Below are 17,777 nucleotides of genomic sequence, written 5' to 3' on the forward strand. Positions count from 1 at the left end.
TGAGTAAATGAAGGTAAGCTGAATGATACTTACATAAGTTTGGTGCAGGCACCCTATTACATAAATGTATCATTCTAAATCTGGAGTCCTATCCCTAGCCATGAGCCTGGATCACAGCCAGACCTGGGACACACATTCCACCTCTACATGGTCACGGTGCAGGATCTGGCCTGGAGGGTCTTATGTTGGTCTCATAATCCACTTGCCATTCTTGGAGTGGTTAGCTTCCTAGGGCATCACGCCCAGTGTACTCTTCACCTGCCGTCTCTCTGGGGGCTGCTCAGCACACCAGGGGCATTGCGACACGGCAACTTGTGCTTGCGCCTGGGTCAATGATAGTCCCTATCATTTTTCTGCCTGTTCCATGGTACGAGCCGTCTGTATACCTGGCATCCAAAGGGATAGGAGCCCGACCCTCTACATAGGGACTTGGTATGTCTTCCATCTCAGCAGGCTCCGTCAGGAGCTCTATTTGAAGCTGCACTGATATCAATAGGGAGTGCAGTTGATCTGACAGGGGGCACGCAGAGAACTGCGTCTACGGCTCGAGGTAGATCCCCCACTTGATCAGTGTAGGAGTCTGTGCAATTCCCGTAGAGGGAGTCTTCCCCAAGACTACAGCCACCCCTCCACGGGGTATGTGGACTGCACGATTACAGGATTAGGGCCAGTGATGGCCTCACTGGCCAGAATGGCTGCACATATGGCAGCCAGTTTCTTCTCTATCAGAGAATTCTGCACTTCCGCACCTATCAGAGAATACTGGACAGGGATGCAGAGGATGAGACATTTGTGAAATAAATGATGTATAGGGTACTGAGCTTATCAGAGAATACTGTGCTTCCACGATTTTCCACAATTGGGACCTGAAGCCTGTTGTCACCTTCCGGGAACCGTGCTTCTGCTTTGTAGCCTTAAAGGCCTCTCTATCTTAGGGGTCCAATCCCACTGGGCACCCTGTCACACGAGATGGTGCAGGGGTCTCAGCAAGGAGGCTAAATGAGGAATGAATACTCTCCAAAACTCCAGTAGTCCCAAATAGGTTTGGAGCTGCTTCACAGTTACGGGTCTGGGATATGCCTGTATCTTATCAGTCACCACCTCTGGCATTACTTTTGTCTTACCCGACCAGACAACTCCCAAGAATTTGACAGAGAACCCAGGTCCCCTGGACCTTGTCCTCATTGACTGCCCAACCTCAGTCGGCGAGAGCTTCTCACAGGCTGGTCTCCTCTGTTTCTAGTTCTGTAAGAGAATCAGAGGTTAGCATTATATCTTCAATGTAATGATACAAGTGCACTGCTGCTGGTCCTTTTCACGTGGCTAAATCTTGAGCCACGAGACAATGGCACAAGGTAGAGCTGTGCAGATAGCCCTGGGGAAGGATGAGGAATATCCATTGTCACCCTTCCCAGGTGAAGGCAAACTGTTCTTGACTTTCTAGGTCTATGGCAATAGAGAAAAAGGTGTTTGCCAAGTTCACCACCAAATGATATCATCCAAGTTCATGTGACAACCAGTCTATGATATCTGCGATGTTCAGTATGGCAGCATGCAGGGGAGGCGTAACTTCAGTTCCAGATAGTCAGCTGTCATGCACCAGGAGCTGTCAGGCTTCTTCACTAGCCACATGGGGGAGTTATATGGGCTATGAGTAGGACAAATGACACCGGTGTCTTCCAGCTTCAGAATGGTGCATCCTATTTCCTCATGGCCTCCTGGCAGGCGATACTGTTTTGTGTTCATTACCCAGGTAGCCTGGGGCAGCACCAATGGGGCATGGTGTGGACGTCCCCAGATAATAGTTTACATCACCCGGATATGAAGGCGAAATTTACCAGCAGTGGTATTTACAGTCAAGACTTGCAAAACATCAGTCCCCAAAATGTACTCCTGTATGGGGGATATGTACACTTGGTATGTCCGAGGAGGCAATTTGCCAATACCCAGTGTCATAGGTACCTGCCGCATGCAAATGATTCAACCCCCATATCCTTCTATGGTTGTAGTGGGCCCAGGAAACTTGTCTGGATTCCCATAAAGCAGGGTGCTGTCAGCACCTGTGTTCGCGAGGGCTAATACCCTCTGCACATTGCAGGGGGACCAATGTATAGTCAGTTCCACACGCGGCCTCAGGTCAGCCGGCTCCCCTGCCAGCTGGGTGTCCTGGCCAAATCACTAATCTGCCAACCATACCTCATGGGTTGTGGCTTTCCCAGGAATAAGAGTGAATTGCTGGTCAGGGTGTAGCTGATTCCACAGTGCCAGCAGCACTTCGTTAGGTTTTATCTTTTCTGTAGCGACCCCTGCTGCCAGGAGATCAAACCACATTTGCCTGAGGCTCACTTTCATGGATGACTTGGGCTGGGCGCTGCTTTGCTCCCCCTTTTCGGCCATGCCTCCATCGTGCACTGGCTGGTCTGGGAGTGCAGGGGCTGGTACAGCACGCACTTGGGTGGAACGCACCTTGCATTTCACTTCCACATCTCTCACCTTAGCCATTGCAGACATTACCTCGTGGATCCGCCTATCCACATAAGGGGCCAGCATAGCTTCCATGGAGTCAAAAGTACCAGCCGGGCCAGAGGTCAAGATCAAGTCTTTTGTATGGGTTGTAAATACCTCTTCATCGGGGCCAGTATACTGGGCATGAAACATAATCTGTTGCATGCCCATTTCCCGAATTATCTGGACCAGATCTAAGTATGTGGTCCATCTGCTCACTGTCTCTGGCAGCTCCCCAGTGTCAGTCCACACTGTCTGTGCAGTGGACATGAGCCAGTTCATCAGGGAGTGGTTGCCTGTACCCCGAGACACGCCACATTCGGGAGGTGCTGCCTGACGGACGGTATCACCGTTACAGAGGCCAGCTGAGCCATCTCTTCTGGAGATAATTCAGTCCCTTCAGGCCTGTCATCCCATAGCTGAAGCAGCCACCCTGAAAGCATCTCTCCTGCTCTCTGCGGTACCTGTTTCATCAGGTCTCAGAGTTTTGCGGAGGTTTACTGGATCAAGGTGGTATGCTTTTTAGCCTGGGGGGCGCCACCAGCTCGCCTCCCCTCCCAGGCTAATGCCTGTTCCACTTCAACTTGCTGCTGTATCACCGGCCGCACCTGGCGCAGTATCGCTGGTGGGCTTCTAGACTGGGATGATGGCAGCGACCCATCAGGGCCTTGCAGCATGCGTTCCACTGCCGCCAGCCACCTTTCCAGTGCTTCTTCCTGATGTTGCAGTTGTTGCACCTGCTGAGCCTGGTCCGAACCTCCAGGCTGGCCTGCTGCAGCACCACCGAGAATATCCAGGCCACCTGACCCACTGCCTCCTGGTGAGTGGTGGGGGCATTCGGCTCCAATATCTCCAAGCAGTTCCAGACACGGCTTTACTCCATCCCAATCTTCCGGGGGTATTCAGGTAACCAGATACCCGGCCGCAGCATACCACTGGGAAGCGGGGTGAGCCACATGTCCTCCACCCAGGTATCCTCCACCCAGGGACCTTCCAGAGCGCTGAGGGCCGTACTCACCTCATCCTACCAGCTACGCCATGTGTCAGCGCTGAGCTGATCAAGAATAAAAAGTTTCAGTGGTGAGACACTCAGTTGAAAGAACCCATGAGAAGCCGGCATGAGAATGAAATAGCAGGCACCAACTTTGTTGCAGGGAGCACGCTTCTGTTGCAGGGAGTGCACTTCTATTGTGGGGAGCGCGCTTCTTCTTCTGCTCATCTTCCACTCCCCAGCGGACCACATGGGCTTTATATATGTCAGAGAACAATAGTGGCATTCTGCCACACATGCGTGATACAATAAGCTGAATGATACTTACATAAGTTCAGTGCAGGTGCCCTACTATACTAATGTAACATTCTAAATCTGGAGTCCTATCCCTAGCCATGAGCCTGGATCACAGCCAGACCTGGGACCCACAATAGGTCTTAACCAATTAGAAATGTTTTTTGCCAGGCAGAGACATATGGGCTGTATATAGATCAATGGAACAGTATATATGAAGTCGCAAAGTCCTAAAGGGGCCTGATTTGTTCCAGTGTAATTGGAACCCAAGAATGTGAAAAGGAGATGCGAAAGTGAAGTCCCAAGGAGCCTTTTGTGTTCAGTCTGGTTCAGTCTATAATTTGGGGTCGGTGTGAGGATACTGTGTGGGGAATTGCTGAACAAGCGAGGAAATGTTCGCTAATCTTATGTGAGAAGGTATGATGGAGTTTTAGGCACAAGATGAAGAGAGTTCAGTTTTGCTATCAAGATGGATGTGTTACATGTTGACTGAGCAGAAGACTCTGAATGGGGCGCAGAGAGATCAGATGGGAGGCTGTTGCTGCATGTGAAAAGGTCGTTAACCTACTATATATTACATAAAGTACATCTGGGAAATAAAGATGTCACAGAAATTGAAACCTTTTATTCTGGCATGGACAGCCTTCCTGTTTTGAAAGACATTCTTGCATGAGAAGTCAAATCCCATCAGAAGGTTGCTTAGGGACGTGGTGTGGGAAGGAGAGCTGTGTAATTTAGACCTAAAACAGTATCTCCTTAAAACCCCCCTGTACCTGACTTGGAAGATAGCGACAGACCTGAAGCCTGTGAGCTGATGTCTTTGTGCTGGAGAAGCTCGAAAGGCCCCACCCACATAGCCTCAGCACTCTCTTTCTTTTCAGAGGTCACTATCCGCCAGTCACCTACAGAGGGCCATGTTCTTTCCTTGGCTGAAAGTATTAGGATACCTACACACATGCTACTGCTCATGTCTAAGTAAGGGGATGGCTGAAAAAGTAGGAATGGCCCTGCTGGCAGCTAGACGATTTTCCCAAATAAGCGCACATGATGTTCCACCAAGAAATTTAGTGACTTTGGAACCAGATAGAGATAAGGCCACTCTGCAACCATAAAAAAAATGTCTAAGTATGCTCCTCTTCTGACCAGTGTAAGTGATTGCTGCTTCTTTTTCTATAACGAGCCTTCCTATAATCCTCTTGCATCCTGGATTTTTAAGCTACTTATTTTCCATAATGCGCCCCTGCTTTCTTGAGGGTTATCTCAGCCTTTGGGGTAGTCAACTCAAAATTCAAACACCCTAACAAGGCTGTTTTACTAAAGAATGAAGTCTTAATGGGGATTTTAAAAATCTCATTTATAATTGGATTAAAGTCTACAATTCAGGGTCAGTGTGAGGATATATTTTTAGTCCATGCTGGTTGCTGTAACAAAATACCATAGACTGGGAGGCTGGCTTATGAACAACAGAAATTTATTTCTTACAATTCTGAAGACTGAGAAGTCTAAGATTAAGTCTCTACCAGATTCGGTGTTTGGTGAGAGCCTACTTCCTGGTTCTTGCTTTGTCCTCACTTGGTGGAAGGGGTGAGGGAGCTCTCTGAAGTCTCTTTTAGAAGAGCACTAATCCTTTTCTTGAAGGCATTACTCAAAGGCCCCACCTGCTAATACTATCACATTGGGAGTTAGGATTTAACATAGGAATTTTAGGGGAAGACACATTCAGTCTATAGCAGATATTCACACAATATGTATTTATAGAATAACCATTGGGTAGCTGGGATAACTACTAGCAACATACCATACCACACACACAAAACAAACAAACAAACAAATAAAATCCATGTTCTTATCTTCCTATGGTCTATGGGACAAACAGATGAAAATAGTGACGGTTATTATTTCCAGGAGAAAATCTCAAAATTTCCCATAGGGTGAGACTCATTTTTGTTAGACTTTGATATATCATCTCAAAGCTAGGGCTCCCCAGGCCTAAATATCATCTGTGGCTTAAGACTATGAGTAGCAGTCAAACTGTCTCTGCTTATAAAAATGAAAAATAAGGAGAAAAATGAAGGGACTTGTGCTTTGGCTTAAATGGGAGAGGTGCCCATGAGAAGAGCCTGCAATTGGCAATAAAACCTGAAGGATTTGGTAGAGAGCAGAATTATCTAATGGGAATTTACTACTTGTTGAATGTTTCACTGCCTCATAGAATGTGCTCTGGATGAAATCTATAGACAGCTCTGAGAGTGTGTGTGGGCCGGGAATGGGGGGCTTGCAGAGGGGAGTGGGTGCAAAGGCCTTAGGGGACATGGGCTTGCAGAGGAGAGTGTGTGCAAAGGCCTTAGGGGACATGGGCATAGACCGTTTGAGCAATTGTGGTCTATGCACTGAAAATGGAAGTGGCAGGTCTTATGTTTGAGATGAGGACAGAGACAGACAGAGTCTTAGAAGGATTTTAATCTTCATCGTAACGGCCAGGGTAAGACACTAAATAATTTTCCAGGAGGAAATGAGCAGTCATTATGTATTTTTACACACACCACACAAACTATAATGTAGATAATTAATTTTAGGGTGGCAAGCATACAAGTAGGACTATAAGGAGTTTGCCAGGTGAGATAAGATGGAAAGAAGTGGTCGATTCAAGACATATTTAGGATGTAGAACTACCAATATTTGGTGATTGCATATGGAAGGTGAGGAGAAGGGTGGCTACTAGGCTTCTGACGTGCACAAAGCAATCAATGATGTGACATTAGTTGAGACTGAGAATCCTGAAGTAAGAAGTTGATGGAGAAAGAGAAAAGTTCAATTTTCTGCAAGTTAATTTTTAGGTTCTTTAGGGATATCCATCAAGAAGAGAGAGGTAGGCAGAGTAGAGTTTGGAAAAACCTGTGGGCTGGAGGTGTCAATCTGGAAGTTATTGGTGAGTAGATGATAACAGGTAGGATCACCCAAGGCTGCATGCATGATAATTATCTGGTGAGCTGCTACCTCCCACTTCCAGAGTTTCTGATACAGTAGGTTTGTGATGCACCTCGTGAGTCATCATTACTAACACACTCCCAGATAATGCTGATACTGCAGGTCTGAGGACCACGCCTACAGTAGCACTCAGCTAGGGAATAAGTAAAGGTGAAAAAGCAAATAGAAATAAAAATGTGGCCTGTGAAAAGCAATACATTTGAACAAGTCAGGTGGCACTGGTTTGAGTCCAGAAGCTACCAACTAAGAGCCATGTGACCTTAGGCCAATGACTTAAATCTGTAAGACTCTATTGCTCCATTTGTAAAATAAAGATAATAGCATAAATGATAGCATAAATTTATAGTGTTATTTTAAGGCAAAAAAATAGCTAAAGGAAATTCTTAGCATGGTGCTGAGTATAAGTTAGGAGTTATTTGAAGACTAGTCCTTAAGTAATCTGGCTTTTAAATATAAATTAGATGAGACTGAGGAGACAAGAAAACAAAAAGAGGAAAATCAAGACTGTGTGATAACACTGGAGCCAATGAAAAGTTTTCATGAAGACAGGAAGTGGCTAAGAGTGTGACAGTCTTCTGAGAGTTCAAACGAGGGCAGAAAAAAATATTTAAACATCCATTGGATTTAGAGATAGCTAAGCTGGACCATTTCAGTAGAGTGATATGGGAAGCAGGGATGGTATCTATGAATCATATAGCATAGAGCCTCACCCAGGGCTCCACTGACAGTGCTGCTATTATAATTATTATAGCTGAAAGCAGCTTTTATAGACATATGTGTGTGTGCAGGTAGAAGGGAATATATTTACCATAAGAGTAAACTCTGCAATTCCCAAATAAATGCAGTTCTGCTGAGCAAGCTCTGTCCTGTGAAGATTTACTTAAGCTGGAGCCGAGTTTTTAAAAGCAAGATTTCAAATTGGGAGGTGGCAGGTAGGTCATGCAAATTTAACAAGAGTCCATTCTACATTTTCTGGGAGAATTGGTAGCTCTGGGATACATTAGGAACTGTCAGTCCTCACAGCAGCCCCATGACTCAATTGAACTATTAAATTCTTGCTCAACACTCCCCATTTCTCCCATGCCAGCAAAGTGAACAATTGTCTGATCTCTGGCAGCAGGGAGAGAGCTATCTTTGCCTCTTTCCAGCTGAGAAATGGTTTGTTTCCCTTTCAAACACTGCTGCATTCTTCTTGCAATTTTCCTTGACCATTAAATATTTTATAACAGTCTCATGCCAGCGCTCCTTCCTGGGTTCCCGATAAGTGGCACATTCAACAGGGAATCTTAATGTATGGCAGCAGGTTTCATTTGCACTGCTCCCACAGACGCTGCTACTGGAGTCAACAACCATATTTAAATAACCTCTAGCCTGTAAAGGTATTTTTTCTAATTCTAAAAGCTTTTAGACTGCATCACCAGATTTTTAACTTTCTTGGAGAATTGTCATATCATGAACTCAGTGGGGGAAGGAAAAAACTGCTTGATGAATCTAACATTTGCAAGCCAGGAGTTTGAAGAATGCGCTTAGGGTCAGTGCTATGCCTCATCATTTTCCTTCCTTAGGCGTTCCTCCTTTCCATATCTAGAATTCATTGTCCTGTACCAATTAAATCATTCCCATTCAAGACCAGCTCCAACACTAACCCTTGGGGAAGCCTTCAGAGATAACTGTAGCCTGCATTAAGCCCTCTCTTTCTTTGATTATCTACTGCAATTATTATCTGTAATAGCCCATTTAGCACTCTTGTTCCTGCAACAAAATCTGTGTCCCCACAGTGTGCAGCATTATGCTGGCAACATGGAAAACCTCCATAAGTAGTTTTCAGGTTCAACTCGGTACTTAAGGGGGAAAACCAGTCATTGTTTTAATTCATTAATAAATTAACTTTCATTGCAAAATCTGGTGTGTGCTCTTTCTCTCAGCTTTACATTTTCTTCCTGTTTGGGCTTTAATGAATTAAGCATCACCACCTCCCACTGTGTGTTTAATTACTGTACTGATTGCTTACTATGGATGCTACACGATGTGGAAAAAACATAAAACTTCAAAGCAAAGCACTTTCTCTGACCTCCCTGGGGATAGAGATTAAAAGCCATAAAAATATAAGAAAACATATTTAACTACATATAACTAGTGCCAGATGAGTGGTCTAGATAATTGCACAGCCCCTGCATTCCCAAGTGAATGGGAACTATTCCTTATGCCAGCAACAGCACTTCCCTGACCTGAGACCTTGACCTTTGGCCCTGTGCTTGGAAGACCCTTCCTTAGCACCAACTTTATCTTAAGCCTAACATTCCTTTACCTTTCATTCTCTCTCTCTCTCCTCTTTCTCCTCTCTTTCTCACTCTCTCTCACTCTCACTCTCGTGCTCTCTCTCTCACTCTTATTTTCTTTCATCCTATAGAGTTAGTTTTTGCTCCTCTCATAAAATTCTATACAGTTTACCTTAATTGCTTTTGGAGCTTTCTCATGTCCTAACCTCTAAACATGCATTCGTTTCCCAGATATTATTTTAAAAAGAGTCTTCGCTTTATGGTAACAAAAGTGTGCATACTTTTCAATACAGAACTTTTAGAAAATGTTCATGTATAAGAAGATTATCCTTCTTTAAACATCTGCTGGGTGCACCTCTGTGTCAGACCATCCATAAGATGGTGGATCAGAGAAGTGAAAAGCTGCTCTGTCTCCCAGGAACTCATGGTCCAGTTAGATGGGAGATTCATGAGCTGACGTGGTGGAGAGAGTGATGGTTGATAGTGAAGCATTTTGGAATGAAGGAGAGCCTTGAAAGACAGATGGGAATTAATGAAAATATTACCCCCCTCTTGGTTTACTGACCTGGACATTTACCCATATAATTTCGAAGACAATAAAGAGCTCTGTAACAAATTTACTTAACAATTACACTCCTAGAAACAGAAGGTGCATTTTGAATTTTAAATACATGAGAAAATATTACCATATACTGTAGACAGCTTAGACAGCTGTCTTAAAAGTGACAGCTTTCTTAAAAGTGATGGAGTTTTTTAAAAAATATAAACAGGTTCCAAAAATGTTGGATAAGTTAACAGATGAGAGTTCTATATTTGATTGTAAGGTACTCCAAAGTTATTTAAGCTCATAACTTTTATAGTTTGAAGTTAGATCTTATCCATTATCTCATTCTCACAAATGTCCCATGTTTCCCTTTCAGAACAAAATATACAGCTGGATGTATTAGAGCATGCTGAGTCACCTTAGGGTACAGAAAGAAAATAAAGAATTGCACCTTATATTTTATGTTACATTTTACATTCTTGTAGTATACCTTCTGTGTTAAATATTAGACAAATATATACACTCATGTACTTATAAGCAGATATATGTGTGTTGAAGGAGATCATCCAACATTGTTAATGTCTCTTTGTTAGGCTATGTTTGGTTGTAGCTAATAGAAAACCTGACTAAGAGTGACTTAGACACAGTATACTTACTCATTTAACAAAAGTGTAGGTGGTTTTAGGGTCATAGAGCAACCTAGTGATTTCATTGAGGAATTTTTCTATCTTTCCATCCACATATTCGGCATGGTGCCTTACAATTGTAAATTTTCACCTCATGGTGGATTGAATTTACCTTGCCCAATGTCTGTGATTTTAGGTGTTTAGTGCTATATGGATACCATATAGTGAAATGCTTGGGTAAATTCTAAGATTTTTATCACTAATTGCAACTTATTTACCCGCAGAAGGATTAAGCCCGACATTCCACTACTTTTTTATTATATGAAGTTATTAAAATGTTTAATAATGTTTTCTTTTAATTCAGTCAAGTTATTTTGAGCGATAAGCAGGTGCATTTTAAATGAATTTTGACATTCCCTTGGCTATGGAAATAGACAACCTGAGTACATGGTAAGCCTGACATCTCTGCTCTCTCACCCTGGATGTTTGCAGAGTCATTGACTTGGGTCTCTGATCCTGTGTAATGTGCTAATAGATTATGTGATAGAGAAAGCAGTTGGTAGAATGGGGTGTTAACCACTGGGACACTAGTCAGATAGAAACTAATTGATTGTAATTGCTTTGCCATTGTATTGCTCTTGGAGTTTGTAGCTTGTTAAAACAACTGATTATAAAAGAAGTATCTCACTTTTTTTTTTGCTGTAGGTTATGTTAATGAAAAGCTGTTCTTAGAGGAATGATCAGTAAATATCAATAAATGGAAAATAAGAAATTAAAGAAAAACAACTAACTGATCATGAGTTAATATACTTCAGCAGTCAGAGTAGCAGTTAACTGTGTGGTGATTCATATTGAATTTTTTGCTTGGAGCTTTTGAATTTTAAATATTTCCCATAGAAAGAGAAATTGATTCTGTGTAACTATTTTTCGCATACTGTCCTGAATAACAAATCTTCTCTGTAGAGATCTGAAAATCAGAAAGTGTGTCTGTTTTCCAGAGTCTTTTTGTTGTGACAAGGTAGTAGTCAGATATTTTAAAGTGGGAAAAATAAGTTCCCATTGTACAACCAAGAAAGAGGAGATTAGAAATGAATTTTTCAATGCTCACAGTATATGAGTAGTATATGAACGAGCGTTTATGTGAACCTGAAGGCAATGTTTGTTTTTGCAATATTCATCAGTATTAAAATGAGTATACTAAAATGATAACATTAATGTGAAATTGTATCTAACATTTTGTTGTAAGGTACGCATTAACTTTCATATGATTGTAATTTCTTTAATGATCATTACTTTCATCAGTGGCATTTAAACTGTTAGTGATGTTTGAGTGATCCAATTTATTAAAGAACTTTTTACTGAGCACCAGTTCTGGTTAAGGCTCAACCTCTGGCCTCGAGGAACCCACAGACTAAAGAAACAAATAAACGTGAGCAAATGGTTACTTCCAGCATTGAACACAGTGATGTGGGGCAATAAAAGCACTGGAGGGACAATGGGTAGATGATATAAGATCTGAAGGATTTCTGGGTGTCTTCCAAAAAAGAAAAATATGGTCTAGGATGAAGGAACAACGTGACAACTCCTGGTATTTGGGGAAACAGAACAATAGTTAGAAATCAGGTTATGTGTTTTAGGGCACAAGAAGATAAAATTAAACAGGCAAAATTCCACATGGCCTATATCCTTCGTTTGTGTACTAAGGAATTTGGAGTTATTCCTCCAGGAATGGGCCCACTGAGGTACTTTAGACAGGGGAAAGACATGAGTGCATTTCCTGTTAGGACAATCACTGTCCCCTTGGTTTAGATGATGAGCAGGAAGAAGCTCGCCGGGACCTCCTGTTAGTAAGCTGGTACGATAGCCTGTGCTTTTGAACATTATCATTAATCTAGATCTGTGAAAAGGAAATGAAAAGAGCTTAAGTTCCAAATAATTTATTCATCTTTGACTTTTTAAATATATATTTTCTCGACTGTCCCAATGGAATTGGTGCTAAACTTTAGTTGCTTCAAACTCTGAAACTAGAACGTCTGCAAGTGATAACAGAGTCTGTGGTCAGTAGATACGTACACATATTTATGGTTAGTTTCATATTTGGGAAGCAGATGTAAACATATAGCTTGATTTTGGAAATGTAAATTATTAATTTAAAAATACGTGTTTAAGATAATGCTAAAAAGTAATAATAATTTGGTCCAGTTAAATATTTAGCAGAAAAATTCTTCACATTTGAGATTCTGTTTTAGACTCTGGAACATTTGCATTTTAATTACATAATAAAAGGAGAAAGTGAAAGAATAATTGGCTTGGCTATTAGCCAATTATAGCTGTAACTAAAAAACAGAAACAAACAAAACAAAAAAAGACAAAACCCCCCACAGAAACTGACATTTGTTTCCACAAACAGTCACAATATACGTTGATCAGATGTTTAATGACATTTGGCAACAATAGAAGGAAGGGAATGTTGTTTCAGTCCTCAATACAACATGTTTGTTAAAACTGAAATTAATGAAAGCAAAGTTGAGATGTTTGAGTGCTGTATCTTTCATCTTTTACTGTTAATGTACCCTCAAATGAGCCTTGTCTAGAGTGATTCCAATTGTTAAGATCTACAATTGAATACAGTTTTGGTCTTAGTCAAGCTGCTATAACAATACCATAGACTGGGTAACTTATAATACACAACAAAAATTTATTTCTCACACTTCTGGAGGCTGGGAATTCCAAGATCGAAGTGCCTACAGATTCAGTGTCTGGTGATGTCTTCCTGATTCATAGAAGGTTGTCTTTTTTGCTGTGTCTTCACATGACTAGAATGGGCAAGGAAGATCTCTAGGGTCTATTTTATGAGCGTTATTAATCCCATTGATGACCTAATCACCTCCAAAGGCCCTCACCTTCCAAAACCATCACACTGGGGGTTAGGTTTTAATACATGAATCTTGAGGAGACACAAGCATTCTTCAGTCTACAAAGTGGTCACATCCAGTTGCATTTTTTCATTACAGTGGAAGGTTCGTGTATCTTTTGAGTCCCCAAGATCAGTGACCATGAGAAGGCCTCAGTACACAGATCCAAGCAAATGACAGGAGCTGGTGGTATCAGAATGCACTCCTAAATGCACTCTCCATGTGTTTCCTTTGACAGATACGACGACATATTCCACAGAACGGTCCGAGCACTTCAAACCCTGCCGAGACAAGGACCTCGCATACTGTCTCAATGATGGCGAGTGCTTTGTCATCGAAACCCTGACCGGATCCCATAAACACTGTCGGTAAGCCACTGCGACCACTGGCACTAATGGCAGGCCCTCAGAGAGGCCTGGTGGTGGAATGGGGTGTTGAGCTTCGTGAATATACTACAGTATGATGAATATAGTCCAGCTGTTTGAATGGTGGAATTAAGAGTCTTATTATGAGATGGGACAAGGCTGGTATTTGGTATTTGAGGGAGATAAAACTGAATGAAAGTTGATAAGATTTGAGTTTTACCTGACCAAGTAAAGGAAAATTTACTTTTATAACTACCAATTTAATAGAAATAATTATTTACTCACTTTAGAGGCCTATATTTTTGATGTGGGTTTTAGCCACATATACTCATACTCAGAAATAATTCCTTCTTTGGAACCTACAGACTGTGGCATGACAAAGCAAAGTGCTCATCTAAAATCTAGCGTCTCAATGTTTATTGTGTACCAAACCCCAGAGACTGTAACTGTGCCCAGAGAAAACTGCATCTTGTTTTGATTCTACCCTCATTTATTAATTTCAGTACATTGTTTTAACACCTCTGATGATGAAACACTCACCAGCAAGATGTTGTAAATGAAATCATAGTCTTGTTACGGTCTAGGTGGAGAACTACTTAGGGAAAATTCCTACTAGAGATCAGGGAGGTGTTTAATTGACTTTTAGAGACATAAGGTTATATAACTGCTAAAAATAAAAAAATAAAATAAAAAGTGGAGATAAATAGTGTATATATAGACACTGCAGCTTTAAGGCTCCATAGAAGAATCAAATTAGCATCTGAAAAATATTTCCCACCAAGCTTTTATTTCCAGCACTATCTTGGTAATTTGTTTTTCCTTGCAATTGTATATGCTTCAGTGATCATATATATCCACACCCCTTTCCTTCTCTTTATTTACTCTTCTCATATGACACGGGTATTAAATTAATTATTCTGAATCATGAAGCATGGAAAATTATGACTTTTTTCTCTTTCTATTGCTATTATGAAACTTTATTTCATGTTGTTTTATTAAGAAGGCACAGAGAAATGCATCATATAGTTATGAACTTAGAACATGTTAGCGAATCCTGCCTGGCTCCAAGAGCCAGCTTTACTCTATGGGAGGATGAGTTGCCACAGAGGGAAGAGCATGGGTTTGGAATAGCTGATAAGTGATAATAGCAGATCTCTCTAAAAGTTACCACACATCTTGCATCAGGATAAACAACTGTGATCTTTCCACCTTGACAGGATGGCTCTTCATGTTGACTTAGGCAGTGCCATTACATTTACCCTGTTTATAATATTTACACCCCATTTCTGTTCTCTGTGAAACTGGGTTGGGGATAAAGAGGGGTGGGGATGATCCCTCCCCATATTCCTTTCCTCTTGCTACATTTATTAGGTCAGTGCGGACACAGATAGAAAGCACACAAGTGACTTGGAGACAGCAAGGGAAAAGTTAAGAATGAGCTACTTTTTCAGAGCATTAAGAGCTTCTATGCTCTTATGGATACTCAAACACATGTTACATTCACCTTTGCCAAGCTCATGGGATCCTAATATGGAAGTGAGCAATGAAATCAATTAAGTTTCAGTTCCTAATCGATTGATGAAAGGACGAATCAGAAATCTCACCTAGAGCAGTGACATTCCTGATGATATCTTACCCCAAGGAGGGATCAGATCAGGCCCCACCACAGTATACAGGACGGTATGATTCATTTTTTCCAAAACTGAGATGTTGAAAAGAATGGAGTAATTCTTATTCTTTCTCGACATTTTTTTCTCACTGTATTATCTATTAGTTCACGGGCATATTAGCTTTCTAGGGTTGTTGTAACAAAGCACCACAGATTGAGTTGTTTAAACAACTAAAATATATTTTCTCACACTTATGGAGGCTAGAAGTCTAAGATCAAAATTGTTTCCTTCCTAGGGCCATGAGAGAAGGCTACTTTTGTAGGCCTCTTTATTTGGCTGTCTTTTCCCTGTGTCTTCTCGTTTTCTTCACTCTGTACATGTCTATATCCAAATTTCCTCTTATAAGGATATCAGCCATATTGGATTACAGTCCACTCCAATGACCCTGTTTTAACGTAATTATCTTTATAAAGACCTTTTTCCGAATATGATCACAGTCTAAAGTACCTGAAGTTAGGAATTCAAGATATGAATTATTGGGGAGACACATCCAGTCTATGACAGTGGATCTCAGGTCCAGAGAAAAATACCTTTCCTTTTGTGTATACGTACATTTCTGATTTTTTAAAACATACACAAGCAGAGATGTATCTATGGTTTAGCTGAAATGATGTACATGTATAATAATTTTGACCATCTATCTTCATATTTTTGTGCATATTTCATCACAGTCAACCTGTTATTTAACATTGAGTCACAACATAGCTAATCATGACAAAAGACCGGCTTAAGACAGAGTTGGAACTCGAGTAGGTTAATAGATGCCTATAAATCTCCTACTTGTGAGTGTGAATAAATCACACATTGCATGTGCCCACTATTCATCTCTCAGGCTTTGCTGTGAGTAAAAGGCTTATATTTGTTCCTGCATCAGCCACTTTGGAGGTTTCCAATGTAGTTATTAATAATGTGCCATTTGGTACAGCACTCTATTTAAGTAGTATGTTTCCTTCATTCTTCTCCATTTGACACATGTTTATTGAGTACTTCCTGTCACCAAGATACATTGAATAAATACATACAGAAATGAATTTAGGAATTAAATGGCATTGCACTCCGTAATGTACTTGGAGTAAGTGAAATAAAATACCTCAAGGTTAAGAAATAAAAGAAACAAGGCAAAGTATTTTCACATGACTGGCTTGCTAACAGGGGCATCTCTGTGATACATTACTAACTGGCTTATGTTTCCAGTTAAATGAAACACAATGTAGCGTATGAGAGCAGCAATATAAAAAAGTATACACAAATCTAGCTCATTACATAGTTTACTTTTCACATATCTCAAAAGATTAGACACTAAAATCTGAGAGAAATTAAGATTACATTTTCCAGTATTTTAAAAATTGCAGTCCTGTGGTAAATTGAGTCAAAATTTTTTTTCTATGCCATAAAAAATTGACTGTGATATAACACTTTTCTCTTTATCAGCCAAGAAAGAATAGTAGAAAAACGACCTAGATCATCCCTGATAGAGATCCTGAAAATGTATGCTCAAAAATATTAACAGTGGAAATCTTGTGATAAGGGAGGTATCATGTTTTTCCATTTGTTATTATCTCACTCTTTGGTGTATTTTTCAGACCTTTCAAAAATCCATTTATAGGATGAATAATTAGAAATTATAGAGCAAAGTAAGGAAACTTCCAGAGGCATACAAAGATTCTAAAAATAGCTTGACAGAGGGATTTTAAAGAACAATAAATAAATAGACAAACTTGAATTTGCTGAATTTAAAATAAATTGTAAAGCCAAGGTCACTGGCTAACTGATTAGTGAAAAGAGAACCTACAATATAGTGGAACTTCATTTGGAATAAGGAGAGATTCATAGATAGAAGGAAAACTGAGATGCTGATCATTTGATAAATTTGGTTGACTATCAGGTAAAACAAATCAAAGTTGGATTTTTACTTTCTTCTCTGTGCCAAAAGTTCTTAATGAATTTATAAGTTAAGATAATTAATAAGAAAAGTCTTACGGAAAATAACTTTTATTTATGACAGCAATTGAAAGGATCTTTTGAGCTAGAAGCAATGGTAGGAAAAAATTAACAAATTGTCACAACATTGACACAACATTGTTTATTGATCTGAATATCATAAATCAGAAACAACATCAAAAGACAGGTAAACTTTCAGTAAACTATACAATAAATATGGCAGAGAATTAATAATTCTCTGAAGAAGCCATGTAGATGAATAAGAGTAACAGTAAAATTAAACCTAAGTAGGAAAATAGGCAAAGGAGAGGACCATACTCTTCCCTTAAAAAATAATGCAGATAATGAATGAACATGAAAAATACTCAGTCTCACAAAGAAATACAAATTAATTTTTTTGACCATCATATTTAATGATTTATAAAAGCAAATACTCTGGCGAGGGTGCAATAGAAACATATTAACTACTCCAGGGAGTGTACATTATTAAACATCTTCTGCAGGTAATGTTTTAGTATGTTTCAAAATCTTTATATTGTTTCTAAGAACTTAGCCTACAGAGATGTATATGTAAATTTACTTGTAAGGATGTTCAACATGGGTTTATTTGCAATAGCAAAGAAATAAAAAAGGAAAAAAGGAAAATCCTGAATTTAGAT

At 40.4% G+C, this 17,777-nt stretch overlaps 1 protein-coding gene across 1 annotated transcript in view; it reads left to right on the forward strand.

Moving 5' to 3' along the window:
- The window catches only part of NRG3 (neuregulin 3), a 1,091,888-nt gene that overhangs the window by 510,636 nt on the left and 563,475 nt on the right, over window positions 1-17,777 (forward strand). The window contains exon 5 of the mRNA XM_011355455.1: window positions 13,381-13,510. Coding sequence (XP_011353757.1) covers window positions 13,381-13,510 — 130 coding nt within the window. The remainder of the gene's footprint in view (window positions 1-13,380; window positions 13,511-17,777) is intronic.

This window comes from Pteropus vampyrus, unplaced genomic scaffold (assembly GCF_000151845.1).
Source record: "Pteropus vampyrus isolate Shadow unplaced genomic scaffold, Pvam_2.0 Scaffold20, whole genome shotgun sequence".
Classification (NCBI taxonomy): Eukaryota; Metazoa; Chordata; class Mammalia; order Chiroptera; family Pteropodidae; genus Pteropus; species Pteropus vampyrus.